We start from the raw sequence: 19,291 nt of genomic DNA on the forward strand, positions 1-19,291 counted from the left end.
TACCCTGTCTTATCCGGTTCGCGCCGGAGAGGTAACCTTAGTATATCCGGACAAGCTGGAGAGTCTGCTACTCTATACCCAGGTTTGCCGGAGAGAATTTCCTATTTCCCATAAATAGTATCTTTTCAAGATTTTAAAAGTGCCTCTTTTATTAGGGCTTTTATCCAGAATCAAGGAAATTTGTATCCCCATAACATATCTTATTTTAGACCAAATAATATCAATAAGCAAGAATAAATAATAATTAAGTGCTATTGCCTGCTAACCGTCATTCTTATGACATACCAGTATCCATTACATTATCTATATAACTATATAATACATTTCCTATGTACAAAATAGTAAATTAACACTCATTTTTTAAGATGGCAGACCAAGAGTCATGGCTTTTTCCCTAATTTTTGATCCCTGCCTCCCAATTTTGCCCTCGATTCAATGGTGTTTCTCATTGTGGTTCCTGAACGTAGAAATTGATAAGGCAAGGATGATCTTCACATTTAATTGGAAGAAACCCAATCGCCCTTCCGTTTCTCCCTGGAGTTTCTATTCCTCTGTTTCTTTGTATTAGGGTATATAAGACCCATAAAACCCTTCAATGGAACATCATTCTCAACAACACGATTCCTACAAAACAATTCGATACTGTCACGCTTTTCTCAGCCATTGATCGGAGCTTTTCCTCTACCTCTTCCGATCTGATTCGCGCCACTCTCTTTCCCTCAGACGGCATCGGTCCAGAGATCGCTGAATCCGTCAAACAGGTTCGATTTGTTTTTTGCGGTTATTCGATTCAACTGTATCATGATGATTTGATGTTTTACTGTTTGTGGTTTGAGATTTCGTTGTTGTGTGTTGTTTTGTTGTGATTTTAACACTGTTTGGTTGATGTAATTTACTAATTTGAGTTGATGCTGGATTACAACCGTAGGTAATAAATTTTCTGATTAAATCTATAAAATGCATTATTAAGTTCATAAAATGTTTTGGTGCATTTGATTTATAAGAATGAAATAGGTTAATTGGAGGTGGTATCATTATGTTTGGGGCTCCTATGATATGAAGGTTGCAAGCTCTTGGTTTAGGTTGTTTTGGTGGAGGAGGAAATGAACCGTAGTTGATGGTAAGTGGTTTAGTTTAATGTTTTACTAAGATTTGTTAATCTATCTATTCTGTGTTTATGTGTACCCATTTTTCTATTTTTGTTCTTTTTTTTTCTGTAGGAAAAGAGTGTTTTCAGGGAGTTCACCGGTTTGGTGGATTCACGGCGGCAATGGTGTTTCAGCAGCGACATGAGATTTCATGGACCAGCTTAAGGTTCAACTTGAACAAGCCTACGTTGAGGAATTTAGGTCACACTCCGGTGAGAACTCCGGCAAACTAAGTTGGGAAAATCATTCTGGTTCGATGAATCAGGTAAAACCCTATACCCCATTCAATTTTATCAGTAAATCAATAGATACTGAGACAGATCCGTAACTTATGTAATTTTTTTTGCCAATCTAGGGTTTAGGTCACACTCCGGGGGGGTACTCCGGAGAACTAAGTTCATTGCATCAGAAGACATGAGTGTAGGTTCCGGCAATCTACGATTTGGTAGATGCAAATTGAAGATATGGATCTTAGCTTTTAGATACAACAGTAAAGCGAAAGGCAAAAAATGGTATGTAAATGTGTAATATTGGGTTTTAAACGCTTCATTTTATTGAGTTTGGTAAATGAGTTTATGTGAATGTTCGTTTACATTATGAAGAACAGAAAAATTGACGTGAAGGTTGATGTTGCTAGCGTTGGTGAGGCCAAAGAGGACATGAGGAAATTGTAGTAAGTAATCTCAGTCTATGTTTCAGGTTCTTGTTGCAACTGGATGTAATCTAAAATATTAATATACTCTTTTGTCTTAGTTTTGATTAATGATGTTTGCACATTCCCCATCTAATGTTATTTTTTGATCAGTCGAAAGTTGAAAAGGCGGGAACGGGTCAAGTAGAGTTGTGAAAGTAGTTACTAATAACCAAGCGTTTTTCTTTAATATTAGTCTCAAGTAGATTAAATAATCAAAGCATGCAATATATAATACATGAAATTAAGCTTGGCAAAACTTTGCAGGCCTTTTTACATATTTTTGTTAACAAATTTGCAGGTCTTTTAACAGTTTTTTTAAACCAACTTGACTCAACCTGACCCAACCCGAAGCCCGTTCGGATCCAGACCTGTTTTGACCCGAACACAACCGACCCGAACCCAACATATTGAATATGTTGTTATTACATATTTAAACTTAAAGTTATACTCTTTCATTTATATGTCAACATTTTAATATTTTTTTATTGTGTTTACATGTAGATACATACCCAAGTTCGGGTCAAGGATAAGCTGATGGCTCTTCCACCATCGAGTTGCTTGATGTGAGAATATGGAGAAGGTAGCATTGGATTAGTGGGACTGGTCTCACAAGCTGTTCATGAGGATGGTCGCCAAGGAGTATGTTTTCTTGTTTTATTTCCTCCTTTAGTTCCCAATACATTTTTCCACTAAAATTAGATGTGGTAATTTTGACCCGTTTACTTTATGAATATGTCGATACGGGTTATGCAATTTTCAAGTTAGAGGTAATGGGTGGGTCAAAAAGAATCCGGGTCAAAACAGTGATTTTTTAGCATGAATCAAAACAGGTCAACCTTTTTGGGAGTTTTACAAAGCACTCAAATTTCTAAATTATTATTATGAAACTTATATAATTACAATGATTTAGCTTTAGATGATTCAAAGACCTGAATGACATGTACTTAGTTTTAATGAAAAAATAATTCGTTTGGTAAGTGTGAAAAAAGATGTCGTTTTAAAATTATGGTATACTTTAATGCAACTTATGGTTCACTGATGAAGACATACATGGGTGCTTATTAATGCATTAATACAACTATATTTGATCCAGCTTGTTTTACGAAACATGTTGGATTCGCCATCTTAATAAGTATGACAAACCTATATAGTTGACGAATTGGTCATCATGTAATTGTAGTTAACCACATTCCATGGTCTCAAAATCATTGACCATGGAACGCTATGCCCCTACAACAAAGGATCTTGCATCAAGAGATGTTGTTTCAAGTATGTATGACCATGGAAATCCGTGAAGGTCGTGGTGTGTTTAATAACTAACTTCATCTCAACTGCCAAAAGTAGTTATTCATTTGCTCGTTTTAGTTTTAATTAATATAGAACAAATGAGAGCCCAAACTTTTTATTTCATTTACTATCCAGTCAGTACCCTTGATCACTAAATCTTTAGTTCTATATCATTTACCACGCTTCATGGAACCTTTAAGAAAGTGGTCATGTATACCATAAAGGTTGGTAAATATGCATTTGTCTCTCTTGTTATTAATTCTTTCTTACAATATTAGTATATTGCAATTTAAAAAAAAACGATATGCCACAGGAGTAACAACGATGAGTAGTTAAGTTGCATCTTGCTGCAATTCTTTTTTTATTTGTTGTTTTAGTTTGGTTATGATGTTGTCGTATGCACGTCAAGGTGGCAGGGCCAGGAGGTATGTTAAACGGGTCGACTTGGCGGGTCAAACTGACACAAATATGGGAAAAATCAGAGCTTTGAAAAGAAACATAGCTAAACTTGCAACGTTGGGTATATATTGCTATTGTTAAATGGACTCTTATGGCAACCTAAGAATGAGAATCCTTATGCGCCTGCAGCTCTGGAAAGAGAGAAGCCTGAGACTTCAGCATAAGGCCCAATGTCTTCTTTATTTTGTGTTGATTGTGTTTTTTTTTTACGGAGGACATAGTTACACGTTTCATTTAACTACTCTAAAAACCTTGACTAAAGTTAGTTTCAACATGTCATTCATGCATGTGTACTATTCTACTTTATGAACTGTATCATCGTTTTACATCATATGTCCCCAAATCAATAAACTTTTTTTCCAAACATTTTGTTGTGTTAGAATGTCTAGCATGCTATTATTTAGCTGTCCCATGTGGCCGTTAAAAACTTATCATTTAAGGTTTGAATTTGGTTCACGGCCGTGTATTGCCGACCCCGCCGCAACGCGCGGGTTTCCCACTAGTACTTATATAAGTAATTTACCTTGAAGTTTATTTTAAGGCAAAATTCTTAAGTTCAAGTCTAAATATCATTCAGAATGTTATCAGATAATATTAAGTTTCTAACTTTCCGTTTAAGCTTAGGTATTATTATTATAACACCTACTTGCTCTTAAACAAGTGGCTTAGTTTATACTAAGGCATCTTTTCTTATGTTCAAGTCTAAATTCTATCAGATGTGCTACCAGTTAGTAGCAATCTCCTAACTCTTTTATTTAAGTATTGTTATCACAACACTTATAGGCTTAAAGCAGTGGCTTAGCTCTGATACCACCTTCTGTCACGACCCCCGACCCCATCTAGCCGGAATCGGTGCCGTGAGCAGTCCAGTGGTACCGGTGATTATTTTAAAAAAACATTGCAGCGGAAATTTCATCAGGACCGTGAGTTAGGAAAAATATCAGAGTTTAGAAACACCGGATTTTATTTAAAAAGATGGAATAAATTCCATGTTTTACAAAGGTAGCTGCTAATAAAAACAATATTTCTTAATTTGAAAATAAGCCACTTCTTGAAGTCCTTCAGTGTCGGATCCAATCCTTACTCCAATCTATTGTAATTACCTGAAACGCGTTTTAAAAGATTTTGTCAGCGGGAAATACTGAGTGAATTATTCATTTTACTGAAAATGACACGTTTTATGATTATTCACAGTGTTTAAGATCTTTTACGCATGTTTCTGATATCAACCAACTACCCACAGTATTTGTCACTCGACCGGATCTGTGAATGTGGTCATATCACCATTGGCTGCCCCAATGAATGACGTATGTCACATTTAGGTTCGCCCACCTAATGTGAAGGAAACAATAATAATAATACTGTGCACAATACCCCACATACTGGCTGTAATTTGGTGATTACATCAACTTAATCACTGGTATTATAATCTCGGAAAAATGAATTTGGAGTATTGTAAAATAGTTAACACTCACAAACGGTGAGAAAAAGTTTAGAAAAGAAGAATAACTCACTAATCATCATGCAGGATTGAGTTAACAAACTTCTTGATTCTACTTTTCCTGATAATTAAGCATGTACTTTATTATTCTGGATCTTCTGATGATTTAATAGTTTGTTTGATTGTAAGGGTGTAGTTGGGAGTGTTTTTGGTGGTTTAACAGAATAGAATACGTATTGGTGTAAAATCCAAATCAAACCTTAACGGTAGTCATGAGATTCGAACCTTAACGAATTTCACAAAAACCGGGTTAATGATCAATACAGCTTTTACGATAACTCACGAGATCAAATTCTCCCAATAAATGACAAAGTGCAATACTTCAACTCATTTATCGTATTAACGACAAACGACAAAGTATAATACTTCAACTCATTTATCGAATTATCGACAAACGACAAAGTATAATGCTTCAACTCATTTATCGAATTATCGACAAACGACAAAGCATAACCCAATGTGGGCGGCACTTAGACATTCTTTGGATATATTGATTGCTCGGAAAATGAATCGTAATAGCGATCGAGTTATTACCCTGTTATTGCGGCAGAATTTCGAGATTATGTGGGTTTTTGTAGTATTTCGACGATATCTGGGTGTACGAATTGAATTTTACCGTCGAACCAACGCAGGAAATCAAGTGCCAAACTCCTCTATTTATACTGGAAAAACGGCGCGCTCGCGTGTCACGACAGGGAAACCTGGTCCTGGCGCGTGGCGCGAGAGGTCACTTTTAATATGGTGTTGCCACGCGTCTCAGTAGCTTGGGTGAGTCGACGGTTTGTTAAAATTCAATTTCTATCGAAAACAGTTTGGATAATACTAACTAGGAAATACCCCCCTTGAGTTTTAGGGGCCCTGATCCTGATTTCGATTGTTCTGAAAATTTTAGGGGTCATGCAGTATCACTTGGGGGTCTCAATTAGGGTTTCCTATTGGACAAAATATAATAAGAAATAATAGTTTTGGTGAGAGTTGTTACAAGAGGCCACCATAACTTACGGTACCCACCGTAAGTTATGGTGGAGGCCAGTTTCAACTCCTTGTTTCTGGAATCAAGAGATTAATGTTGGGATTTCTTTCCATTATCATTATCTTGCCTAGTACCGTAAATTAAACTATCAATACTAACATTTTAGCTGGTATTGATCATAGGTGAATGTCGAGAGTCCCGGATGAAGATCAAGCGTCGAGCAAGAACCGAACACACATTAAACGGAGCTTCCGCAACGTTGTTTCGTCGTTATTCTAAAACGGCGAATTAAATCACACTATGTTGTTTTGCTTTCAAGTTTAGAAAAGTTTTAATAAACCCGTATTTGAGTATGAATGTTTAAATATAATTACTCAGTAATTTGTGATTATTTACGGAAATCGCTAAATAAATTTATGGTTGTTACAAATAATAGGAGGATATGTGGCAAAGTTGAAAAAAACATAAGGATGGACATTTTAGTCAAAACCCACCATCTTAAAAAAAAACCCAGCGTCTGCAAGACTGCAGTTCATTTCTCTTTCCCGTATACCCAATCCACCATTTTCAAAACGACAAACTACCACATCACAACCAACACCACCACCTCCACCTACGATCCGCCACCATGTTGCCGGAAACCAGATTTGAAACCACTACCACCTTCAACCACCTGTTGCGTTTTTCAGATCCGAAACCACTATTCCACCATCAAGCGCTACCGCTCCACCGCCATCGCAACCAGTTTCTGCACGGTGTGTCGGAGTTCTTCCTATGTCCACCATCGTTAATCAAAGTTCTTTTCTAACTTATGTTTTTTATTTTCATTGTGTTTTAGGTTATGAAACCTCAATTGTGTTTTCACCTCATTATGTTTTGGTTAGAGTTCTTCTTTTCATTTTTGTTCTTCTGGATGTTAAAACAGAGGCATGACCATGTTAAAAACAGAAACATGACCATGTGAAACCCGTTGCATTTTAGACATAGAGTGCAAAGAACATGATCATGCTAAGACAGAAGCATGATTATGTTGGAAAAAAGGCATGACCGTGTTAAAACTCCATTGTGTTTTAGAACATGTAGTGCAAATTCTTGATTTTGGTTTCATTGCGGTTTAAAACATGGATTGCAAGGAACATGATCATGCTATAATAGAAGCATGATCATGTTAGAACAAAGGCATGACCACGTTAACACCCATTGCGTTTTAGAACCTGCAGTGCGAAGAACATGATCATGCTAAGACAGAAGTATGATCATGTTGGAACTATGGCATGCATATGTTAAAACTCCATTGCTTTTTAGAACCCTGCAGTGCAAAATATTTGATTTTGGGTTTCATTATGTTTTACAACCTGGAGTGCAAAGAACATGATCATGCTAAAATAGAAGCATGGTCATGTTCGAACAAAAGCATGACCATGTTAAAACATAAACATGGTCATGTTAAAACATAAACATGGTCATGTTAAAACTCAATTTCCTTTTAGAATCTGCAGTGCAAAATCTTAATTTTGTGTTTCATTGCGTTTTAGAACCGGAGTGTAAAAGAACATCAAATACCATGATCATGTTAAAATAGAAGCATGATCATGTTGGAACAAAGACATGACCATGTTATAACATAAACATGACCATGTTAAAACTCCATCGCGTTTTAGAACCTGGAGTGAAATAACATATCATGCTAAAACAGAAGCATGATCATGTTGGAACAGAGGCATGCCCATGTTAAAACAAAGGGATGGCCATGTTAAAACAGAAACATGACACTATGTGAAACTCATTGCGTTTTAGACCTAGAGTGTACCTTTTAGAACTTGAGTGCAAAGAACATATCATACTAAAACAGAAACATGATCATGTTAGAACAAAGACATGACCATGCTAAAACATAACACGACCATGCCCATTGCGTTTTAGAACCTAGGTTATAATGTGTTCTATCCATGGCGTTTTACACATCTGAGTTTTCGATTTTTTTTCAAAAGTATAGCAAGAGTATACTTGTTTTAAAGATTAAAAAACGCTTGTTTTCATGGTGCAATTTTTATATAAAATAATGTGGTATGAAAAAGTTATTAATGTTTTAAAAACGAGGGGAAATTGGAATAGAGAGAAACTATTGACTTGGAAGGACCAGAATACCCTTAATGAAAACTCATGCGCCTCCCATTTTGATCAACTCTACTCATTTAATCCAAACCCTTGGATGATCAAGATTATTTCCTAACCTTCTACCAAAATAAACTTCCTATTATATCTTAACCATTGGTTTAAATTTATACTTGTTTTGTATTTGATTGAACTTGACTTTGGTTTCAAATATAGTAAGTTGAACTTATTTTAGATATGTCCTTTTGAACCATTGAACAATATCATACGCTATTGAATTTTGAAAGGTATGTATTAATATTTATTTTTAAATTCAAGCTAAGATTTTCAGCTCGGTTTCAAATGCGAGCTGAGCCGGCTTAGTTTTTAATCTAGCCAAGCCCAAGTTTGTCCTGGGCTCAGCTCAGATCAGATCAGATCGGCTCGTGAACACTCTACACCAGTCTCATACATGTCGAGTACAGATATACCCGTCCTGGATGCTTCCGGTTTCAGGTACACCCGTTAGAGAGTTTTTTTTTTTTTTTTTTTTCTACACGTGAGGGAGAGTTGTTTTTTTTTTTTCTACACGTGAGGGTACGCGTGACGCATATAAATAAACCTGTACGGACTAACCGCCATTTATAATCGGACGAGTCAGTTATGGAGGCAAAATAATAACCACATTTCGTAAACAACCCTCATGATGCTACACAGAAGCTCAGAATTTGCAGGAACAACAACAACAACGCAACAATGGTGCACACTGCATACGATTCAATCCCAATCCTCAACGATTGCCCTAAGAAGATCAACGTCATTGTATACCACGCCTCAAACATCCTCGTCGCTTGCTCCGACGGATCGCTACGGATCTACGGTCCAGAATCCGCCATCCGATCTCCGTCAACCGATCTGTTTTCTCAAACCCTAGACCTTAAGAAGGAGCAGTACGTGCTTGTACGGACCGTCAATGGATTCTCCAAGAAGCAGGTGTTGGCATTGGAGGTGTTGGCGTCGTTAGGGCTTTTGCTTTCGCTGTCTGAGTCGATTGTGTTTCATAGGTTGCCGAATTTGGAGACGTTGGCGGTGATTTCCAAGGCCAAAGGAGCTAATTTGTTCGCGTGGGATGATAGGAGAGGGTTCTTGTGTTTTGCTAGACAGAAGAGAGTCTGTATTTACAAACATAATGGTAAATTATTAGAGTTAATTGCTCGGATGGTCCCTGTGGTTTCACGGTTTTTCACGTTTAGTCCCCATCTTTTGAAAATAGCAGGTATGCTCCCTATGGTTTATCATTTTGTTACTCGGATAGTCCCTGAGTAGATGTCAGTTAGTTTGGAAATAGCAGGTATGCTCCCTATGGTTTGTCATTTTGTTACTCGGATAGTCCCCAGAGTAAATGTTTGGGGACCATCCGAGTAACAAAATGACAAACCATAGGGAGCATACATGTTATTTTCAAAAGGTGGGGACTAAACGTGAAAAAACGTGAAACCACAGGGACCATCCGGGCAATTAACTCTAAATTATTATTATAAAATTTATGTTTTGTTAGGGATCAAGTAGGAATGTGAACTTTTGATTATTGCAACCTAGAAGATTAGAATTAAAATTAGCTTGCTTTAGTTGGAATATGTAAAAATTAGTGTTTATGGTAAATATAGTTTCACCTTTAGTTTGTGTTTGTCTGTAGGAGGGAGGGGATTTGTGGAGGTTAAAGAATTTGGTGTTCCGGATACAGTGAAGTCGATGTGTTGGTGTGGTGAGAACATATGTATGGGAGTTAGAAGAGGATACATAATATGGAATGCCACAAACGGTGTAGTGTCGGAGGTCCTTCAATCTGGGAGGATTGCTCCACCTTTAGTGGTGTCTCTTTCTACATCTGGAGAAATGATTTTAGGGAAGGTATTACACACTCTCAATCATGTTGAATACTTCTTTGGATGATCGGTATTGGTGTACCTAACTTCCATTCACATGCGCCATTTTTTGTCAGGATAATATAGGTGTGGTTGTGGACCAAAATGGCAAGCTCTTTCCTGAAGGCAGAATTTGTTGGTCTGAGGCCCCTACAGCAGTTGTCATCCAGAAGCCATATGCTATCGCCCTTTTACCAAAACACATTGAGGTATCTTTACAGTCTACTCCGCCAACATGAATACCTGTTTCTTATTTACATTAATTACTTGTGATTATTAGGATTTATACATTGTACTCCACTCGAGTCTTGCAGATCCGGTCTCTGCGGGTCCCTTTCCCACTGATGCAAACTATAGTTATACGCAACGTACGTGGTATTCAAAAAGGAAATAACGGAATAATTGTTTCCTTGGATCAATCTATTTATGGATTGTTTCCTATACCTCTTGGTGCACAGGTTTGTCTCAGACTATGCAATATAGCTGTGCATGTAATCATCATCATCATCATCATCATCATCATCATCATACTCAGTGAATCCCACCAATAGCAAAGCTAAGGTGGGTCTAAGGAGGGTAGATGTAGACAGCCTTACCTCTTCCCCGTAGGAATAGAGAGGCTGCTTCCAGTGAGACCCCCGGCTTGATTGTAGTTTTATATCAAGCATTCAAGCCTTGAACCTAAGGCACATAACAAACAATCGGGACAGAGACTGATTGGTGCATGTACCCCCGTGTCTTTCAGCTATCAACGCCATCACATGATGCATGATTAACCATCGGCCGCTTTAACATTATTTTCACGAAATTAGTAAAATAACGTTAAAGTTAGTACCATTTCACTTTTGCCCCCCGAGCGCCCACACATATATACATTATATGTGCACACCGCAAGCGGAGCAATAGCTGTGCATGTGATTATGTGCTTTTTTCATGAGAAACTAAATGAAGTTATGAATCCTAAATTGTTAAACTGTTATCGGTACGAAATGTAAAATCCAAATATTGTATGTTTAATGCAGATTGTACAACTGACAGCATCTGGGAACTTTGAGGAAGCATTGGTATTGTGTAAGTTGCTTCCACCAGAAGATTCAAGTCTAAGAGCCTCAAAGGAACAGTCAATTCATATTAGGTAAGTATAATCTGGATACTTTTGAAGTTAACGGTTTTCCACAAATTTGTATTTAAAAATTCTGTTTGTTTTCCAATTGTACAGGTATGCACACAATCTGTTTGAAAATGGAAGATATGAGGAGGCGATGGATCACTTTGTGGCATCTCAAGTAGAAATAACGCATGTGCTCTCTTTATATCCATCTATTGTTCTTCCCAAGTTGCCGTTGTCAGCTGACATGGACTCTTGTCTACCGGAATCTGATGACAGTCCTAGACTTGAACCCAAGAAAATGAGCCACAATACTTTAATGGGCCTTATCAAATTCTTGCTGAAAAAGAGACCCAATATTGTTGGAAAGGCGGCTGCTGAGAGCACAGAGGAGGTTGTTATGGATGCTGTTGGACAAACCTTTATCGGTAATGAAAGCACTCGATTGAAGAAATCAACCAAGGTAACAAGTAACTTCCCTGTATATGTTTACTTACATGCACGTTTGAGCCTGAAAGTTGCATACAGTCTTAACAGTTGTCTAGAAGAACTTAAAGTGTTCTTTTGTAGTAATATAGATGCGGTTTTCTTATTTTGTATGCTATTCAATCTTTTTTATGTGTTGAATTATTTTCACATGTAGTGTAAATGTAGATTTATACATCTTTATGCCTTCCAAAACTAGTTTGAGGTGTTTGAATTTTCTTTCTTCAGAATTCACATTTATAAACAATTTTTTTTTCTTCTAAATGTAACATATCTTGCTTTAATTTAGAACAAATTTGTAATAGTTTAAGCAAGCACTTTTTAATAATTAATATTTAAACAAAAAAAAACTAAAAAGTAGGATTTGCTGTGACAGCATGGCCCTGGATTGTTCTAGTTTATAATCGTAACTGAATATTATGAGTAGTGGGTTTATACCTTATTCATTGTTTGGGAAATTCAGTATTTATAATAATCAAAATTCAGTTGTAAATAATGTAACAATGTGGCGAGCTGGAAACATATTTACAATAAAAGTACATTCATCTACATAATCCTTTCATATAAAGCGAAAAAGTGTGGTCTTTTCTGCAAATGCTCTTGAAGATATCTTGTAGATGATTTGTATGTTGTAACTGTAGTTTCTTTTGGTTCTGTAGGGACGAGGTAATGTCCCTACTGATTCAGGTGCTAGAGAGATGGCTGCAATACTGGACACTGCACTTTTGCAGGCGTTTCTTCTGACTGGACAGGCTGCTGCTGTATTAGATTTACTGAAAGGTTTTAATTATTGTGATTTGAGCATATGTGAGGAGATCATGCAGAAAGGACATCATGATAGTTGTTTGTTAGAGCTTTACAAATATAACTCAATGCATCGTGAAGCTCTCAAGCTTCTTCATCAGTTGGTGGAGGATGCCACCTCAGATAAACCTAAAGTCGCGCACCCCCAAAAGTTCACGCCTGAGATGATAATAGAATATCTCAAAGTAAGTTCCTTTAGACATCACATTATTTTCCCTCCTTTTATTTTAATTGGAAGTGGTAAAATGAGCGGTTTGGGTAACAGGGCAAAAAGTAGGGGTGTTCAGAATTCGATTCGGATTCGAAAAATCAAGAATTCGATTCAATTCGAATTCGAGTCCAGTAAACCGAATACGAATTTATAATTTTAATTTCGATTCGAAATTCGAATTCAAATTATACATATTTATTTATTATATTTGTATATAATGCATGCATATAATTTTAATTTGGGCTATAGTACAAATTAATCTATAAATTTAATCTAACTCCTAAAATAGCCCATTACCAAGCCCAAATAGCCCATATAACGAATTTACATATTTTAAATGAATTTGAATCAAAACGAATTTATTCGAATCCGATTCGAATTTTAATTTGTAATCGAATTTGAATTGGTGTTTTAATTCGAATCGAATTGGTGAATTCGAATTCAAGCAAAAAAAAAATATTCCAAAAATTCTATTCGAGTAATTCGATATTTGATTCGATGATCACCCCTAGCAAAAAGAGATCCAGTTCGTTTTTAATGTCAACCACAAGTCTTTTGTAAATTATGACTAATTAATGCATTTACAAAAACAAACTATGTTATCAAAATAAAAAGGTAAAAACCTTTTTTTAATAAAAAAATTGGGATATTAGAAGCATTTGACTACACTTTAGGTGACTTTTGAGTTTTGACTCTTTCCTTTAATTTCTTTGATGATCCATGAAATGGCATTTGACTAGAAGTTCAATGCTCTTGGTTATGTTGTAATTTCTGTAATTGTTTAGTGTTTATCATGAAAGAGTATGTTACGTGACCATTATTATTTGTTAAATAATAACCATTAAATTTCGATGGAGCTTATTAGAATGTAACTGAGATATTTAAGCTCTCATGTGCAGCCTCTCTGTGGGATTGACCCAATGCTTGTGCTGGAATTCTCGATGCTTGTTCTTAAAAAGTGTCCAACTCAAACTATCGATCTCTTTTTATCAGGAAATATTCCTGCAGATCTGGTCAATTCTTACTTAAAACAGCATGCCCCGAGCATGCAGGCCACATATTTGGAGCACATAATCTCAATAAATGAGAACGGAATCTCTGGGAATCTGCAGAATGAAATGGTAACATTTCCATGCTTTTATACAACTCGGTTTATATTGTGTTGAATAAACTTATGATACTGTTTGGCAGGTGCAAATCTATCTTTCAGAAGTTCTTGATATGTATGCTGATCTAACGGCTCAGAATAAATGGGATGAGAAAACTTATACCCCATCTAGGAAGAAACTCATATCTGCATTGCAGAATATTTCTGAATATAATCCTGAGGTTTCATTGAAGCAAATACCGGCAGATGCTTTATACGAAGAACGGGCAATTTTGTTGGGGAGAATGAACCAACATGAACTCGCATTGTCCATATACATTCATAAGGTATTCTTTAAAACTTAAAAGTAAGGCATAGTCCATATTGAGCATTTGAACATGCAGCAACCTTAGGTATTGTTTAAGAGTAAGGTATAGATTTTTTAGAGTAAAATGTCATTTTCGTCCCTGAGGTTTGGCCAGTTTTGTGACTTTTGTCCAAAGGTTTGTTTTTCCGCATATGGATCCAAAAGGTTTGAAATCTTGTCATTTTCATCCGGCTCGTTAACTCCATCAATTTTTCTGCGTCAAGCCAAGTGTATTTCCGTCTTTTTCGTTAACTTAAAGGGCAATTCGGTCTTTTTTACTTATGTAAAAAGACCGAATACCCCTGAAAAAGAGCGAATTGCCCTTTAAGTTAACAAAAAGGACGGAAATACCCCTGACTTGACTTAACGGATAAAAATAGGAGTTAACGAGCCGGCTGAAAATGACAAGATTTCAAACCTTTTGGATCCATATGCGGAAAAACAAACATTTGGACAGAAGTCGCAATCGCAAAACTGGCCAAACCTCAGGGACGAAAATGCCATTTTACTCATTATTTTAATAGTATTCTTTAATATTTCAGCTTCATCTTCCTGAACTGGCACTATCCTATTGTGATCGCTTGTATGAATCAGAAGTTAATCGAAAAGCTGAGGGCAACATATACCTAATTTTACTGCAAGTTTATTTAAATCCTCAAAGAACAAGCACAAAAATTGAGAAAAGAGTTAAAAAATTAGTTTCTTCACCGAGGAGTAGGGATTCGAAGGTTGGTTGGTCATCAATTAAAGGTAAAGGAAGAGGGTTAGGTAAGAAAATTGCGGAAATTGAGGGGGCAGAAGATAAGAGAATGAAGGCAAGTAGCAGTGACGGTGGTAAAAGTGATTTTGATGATAATGATGATATTATTGAGGAAAATTCAATGGTCATTCCTGATGAGGTCCTTGATGTACTGAGGAAGAGGTGGGACCGGATTCACGGGCCGAAGGCCTTGAGACTCATGCCTAAAGAGACTAACCTACAAGTAACACTTATACTTTCTCATCTATTCATGATTTTGTAATTTTTTAAACAAATATATGTTAAATTGTTAAGTCTAGAAGTGATGAGACGGGCGGGTTGGGTAACGGGTCAAAAAGGGTTTTTGGTTGAATGTTGAATCAGACTATTACCCAACAGTTAACACAAATCAAAACGAGCCAGGTGGAGTTGGGTTGACCTGCAAACATGTTTGTCTGTTTTTGAATAAAATTTATGTACAGTTACAGTGTTACTGTGTTAGTTATGATTATAAAAACAATTTTAGTGCAATAACAACCTTAAATATTTGAATAATAGGTATTATTCTATGCATTGAAAATAGGCTTTTGGTTAACCAATATAACACTGCTCAACAGATAGTAGGCTGGTGACTCATGACATACCACCTCATCTAATGAAAATTGCAACGCAACGTTTTCCTTTTAGATGTTCCAATTAAAACTACTACCTCATCTAAGTATTGCAACCTTTTCGTTTTAGATGTTCCAGTTAAAATTTATTTTTACCCCCTTTTCATCGTTAGAAGTAAACAAATAACAACATTGTGGCCGCACTCTTTATTTATCTTTATTAAAGTGTCTTTGTCATTCAACTTATGTTAAAAGTTGCAATTTTAATGGGGTAATGAAAGTAATCAAGTAGATGAAAGATTATCATGTATATTTAACTGTTAGGAATGAATCTACACGACTCCCAGACTTAGTTTGATTGTCGGCTTCTGAGGCTTTTCTTTTTCCTGTTTCATTGTTCAGAAGTTGTACCCGTTTCTTGGACCTCTCATGAGAAAAACCAGTGAAACATATAGGAACTTTGCGGTGATCAAGAGTCTGAGACAATATGAGAGCCTTCAGGTATGTATATGTTTTACCTGCTCATAAATTATATTAAAGGAAAACTTATGTAGTTGGGTTTCGGTTATAGAATCTAGACAAACGACAGCTTAAGATGGGGCTTTATTTATTATGTAGTATGATTCTGTATAATCACGTCTAATTATGCATATAATAAACTACAGGTTAAAGACCAACTGTATATCAAAAGGAAAGAAGAACTGAAGATCACAACTGAGAGCGTATGTGCACTTTGCAACAAAAACATAGGAACCAGTGTTTTTGCAGTGTATCCCGACGGAAACACCATTGTTCACTTCATTTGCTTTCGGAACTCCCAAAATACCAAGGCTACCAGAAAAGGATCTTCTCTTAGGAGACGATAAAATCATGTTTGCCAACTTTTAGTTGTTCTTCCATCTTTATTCATGTTTCTTTATTTATTCATTTTTTTTTTCCATAAACTTGTAAATTTGTATTTGCAAATGTATTCCTGATATCAGTCATCAGCCTCAGCTTCCCAAGTACCTGTGTTGATTGAAGAAAAGATCAACCAAGGCGCAAAGCTACATTTATTGCACAAGGTATAGAGGTGAACATCAAGATTGAGATTAACCTTTCTCGTGAGACAAATTGGTTGTATAACTGCTAGGACTTGAAAAGGACGGTCCATTAGGACCAGGTGCAGGACATGACTTAACAGGGTCGGTCCGGACCGGCTTTTTCAGGCTTGGCTTTCCGTTGGATTAAACAGGTCTATGACCGGCTGACCTTTTCAGGCTAGGCTTACAGTTTGAACCCTACACCGTTCAATATTCTCTTCCGATCCACATATTCTAGCTACCATTGGAATCTCAAATGAGCAAAAGTTCTCTTGTATTGTAAAAAAACATGGAGCGAATCTCGGCTTGGCTCGATTGCAACCTTAGGCGACCCGACTATGTATCGCTTAGTTGTACAGTACAAGTAGTAAATGCATATAGAAAACAAAGGAAAAAACACCACATTTTGCAAATACTATCTAAAAACAGCATCTTTCCTAGCAAACCGATAAACAACAACACCAGTTCTAGAACCATCTGAGGGACCATCTTCATGGACCAAATCAACCCGAAACCACTTCTTCACCTTCTTGAAAAAACCCGATTCCTTCTTCCACCGCCTCAAATGGGCCATCAAAAACACCTTCTCACCATCTCCCAACAACAAAAACTTCAACGTCTCAATCAACGGCTCATACAAGTTATCATGATACACCACATCCGAACCAATAATCAAATCATACTCTCTCCCTACAGCTTCCATTTCCTCAACTTTCCCCCAACTAAGCGCCGCCACGTGTACTCCACCGCCACGTGGACCTACCACACTCGCGTTGACGTCAGCATTGAACTTTATATTCGGCAGCACGTGCGGTAGATCCGTCACCGTGACGTCAGCACCTAGTATTGCAGAAGCCGCGATTCCGACGACGCCGGTGCCGGATCCTAGTTCCAGAATACGGAGGCGTTTTCGGCAGTTGACGGTAGTAACGGCGTTAGTGACGGCGGCGGAGAATGAATCCGTGTTGGAAGGATTGTAAGAGTCGAGGAGTTTGACGAAAGTAGTGGCGGCAGGCCAGAGTTGGAAGGAGAGGCCTTGCGACGGAAGTTGACGGATTACGACGGTGGAGTTGACGGAGTTCAGGTGGTAGGTTTGGTGTTGAACAAGTGTAGGAACTGCTTCAGGTTTTTGTTCAGAAAGGTCGTCATTTTGATTTAGTAATAGCATTGTGACCGGATTGATCTCGTCGTCGCTGCTGTCTGCGACGGTGGTCATGAGGTGAGACGCCGTCGCTGTTTTAGGGTTGGTATGTATTGGGATTCTATTTTAAGAAAGTTGCGGAAGTAGGGTAAAATGAGTGGATAGTTTTGGTCAATTTTGCCCCTTTGTCTCCATCAAGTGGACAACGTTGACCTGTTGATTTGGACTTGAATATTATTGGGGAGTAAGGGGTGCTCAATTAGCCAATTGTGTTTTAACTAGTTGGTGCCCCGCCCGCATTGTGCGTCGATAACCGAATAATGAACGAGTGTTAGTCAGTTCATTGACACGGAAAACAATTAAATCGAGTCAACCAATTAAAACAAAACACTTTTATAGTTTTGATAAAAAAAAAAAACTAAAACAATGGCAATATTGTAATTTTTAACTGAGAGAAAGTTGTATTTTTTGACTGGGATAAAATCGTATTTGACAAAAGCTAAAGTAATAGCAGTACTGTAAATTTGAACCTGTGGCAAAATTGTAAATTTTCACAGGGGCAAATTCGTAATTTTTAACTTGGGGTAACAACGTAATATAAATTTGAACTAAGGCACAATCATAATTTTAAGGTTGAGGCAAAAACACAATTTTATTTTGAACCGAGGGAAAAATCGTAATTTTGAGCTGGGGGCAAAAACATAATTTTATTTTGAACTGGGGAAAAAACGTAATTTTGAATTGAGGGCGAAATCACAATTTTTAAACGGGGAAAATCACATTTTTGAACAGAGCGCAAAATCGTAATTTTTAAGTGGGGGCAAAAACAAAATTTTATTTTGAACTGGGGGCGAAAAGGTAATTCCGAGCTGAGGGCAAAACCACAATTTTATTTTGAATTGAGGGAAAAATCGTAATTTTGAGCTGAGGACAAAAGCGTAATTTTATTTTGAGCTGGGGGAAAACCGTAATTTTAGAGAGGGACAAAACCGTGATTTTAGAATGAATATAAAATAATAAACTGGTTGGTCCAATGGGGGAGTGCCAGGCAGCTGCCTGACACTATTCCCCCATTTAGGTTTTGTATATGTAGGAAATGGAGACAGAGAGGGGTAAAATTATGGAGTTCATGTTTTAGTACAGTGGTATTACTAAATCACGTAATTTAGGATAGTGGATGGTCTAAGTGATGTGACTCAACAGGATTGACGAGAGTTAGAGTAGGAGTATGAGCACCCCTTCCTCCTTTACTTACCCGTGAGGATTTTGAACACGAAAACTACTAGTCCTCACTTTTGGCTTTCCAGACAACTCTATGGTGTCGGATTATTGAGAAAATCTTCCCCTTATAACTTTTTCAATTTTCAAATGTACAATTATAGAGGTGGTAAAATAAAGCTATTTAGACCCTAAATAGGGGTAGTGACCGATGGTTCCACAATATTGGTCTTTTAAAATAGGAAAATTGGTTTTTAATAAACCAATCTTTGCCCCATTGGTAAATAATAATCCAACCTACAGAATTGGTATATAATAATCTTATCTATCAACATGTTGGTACTCAATGAACTTCC

General features: G+C 36.9%; 2 protein-coding genes and 1 long non-coding RNA gene across 10 annotated transcripts; 2 read left to right on the plus strand and 1 right to left on the minus strand.

The window, feature by feature from the left end:
• Nucleotides 1-351: 351 nt before the first annotated feature.
• On the plus strand, nt 352-3,914 carry LOC110878882. 7 transcript variants are annotated; one of them, XR_002558261.2, is made up of 7 exons: nt 352-761; nt 1,015-1,120; nt 1,221-1,413; nt 1,504-1,660; nt 1,756-1,821; nt 2,344-2,481; nt 3,023-3,914. It is a non-coding gene; the product is annotated as an uncharacterized LOC110878882 (long non-coding RNA). The 7 variants fall into 7 exon arrangements; XR_002558260.2 differs by having other exon boundaries at nt 3,539-3,914; XR_002558263.2 differs by having other exon boundaries at nt 3,546-3,914.
• Nucleotides 3,915-8,800: 4,886 nt separating this feature from the next.
• LOC110878880 (vacuolar sorting protein 39) lies at nt 8,801-16,446 on the plus strand. 2 transcript variants are annotated; one of them, XM_022127268.2, is made up of 12 exons: nt 8,801-9,348; nt 9,853-10,067; nt 10,159-10,290; nt 10,396-10,539; nt 11,104-11,216; nt 11,301-11,652; nt 12,335-12,664; nt 13,590-13,811; nt 13,882-14,124; nt 14,687-15,127; nt 15,897-15,995; nt 16,160-16,446. In XM_022127268.2, exons 1-12 carry the CDS (start codon nt 8,913-8,915, stop codon nt 16,358-16,360), a joined length of 2,928 nt encoding a protein of 975 aa, XP_021982960.1. In that variant the 5' UTR covers nt 8,801-8,912; the 3' UTR covers nt 16,361-16,446. The 2 variants fall into 2 exon arrangements, with proteins under 2 accessions (XP_021982960.1, XP_021982962.1); XM_022127270.2 differs by lacking the exon at nt 10,396-10,539 and having other exon boundaries at nt 8,812-9,348.
• Nucleotides 16,447-16,833: 387 nt separating this feature from the next.
• On the minus strand, nt 16,834-17,912 carry LOC110878881 (protein N-lysine methyltransferase METTL21A). The gene has a single exon (XM_022127271.2). It carries the CDS (start codon nt 17,790-17,792, stop codon nt 16,992-16,994), a length of 801 nt encoding a protein of 266 aa, XP_021982963.1. The 5' UTR covers nt 17,793-17,912; the 3' UTR covers nt 16,834-16,991.
• Between the last annotated feature and the right edge of the window lie 1,379 nt (nt 17,913-19,291).

This window comes from Helianthus annuus, chromosome 9 (assembly GCF_002127325.2).
Source record: "Helianthus annuus cultivar XRQ/B chromosome 9, HanXRQr2.0-SUNRISE, whole genome shotgun sequence".
Classification (NCBI taxonomy): Eukaryota; Viridiplantae; Streptophyta; class Magnoliopsida; order Asterales; family Asteraceae; genus Helianthus; species Helianthus annuus.

Coding starts and splice junctions, on each gene's coding strand:
- LOC110878880 (XM_022127268.2), top strand. CDS start 8,913: ATGGTGCACACTGCATACGATTCAATCCCAATCCTCAACGATTGCCCT. Junction 10,068..10,158: donor GAGAAATGATTTTAGGGAAG/GTATTACACACT, acceptor ATTTTTTGTCAG/GATAATATAGGTGTGGTTGT. Junction 10,291..10,395: donor TTTTACCAAAACACATTGAG/GTATCTTTACAG, acceptor CGAGTCTTGCAG/ATCCGGTCTCTGCGGGTCCC.
- LOC110878881 (XM_022127271.2), bottom strand. CDS start 17,792: ATGACCACCGTCGCAGACAGCAGCGACGACGAGATCAATCCGGTCACA.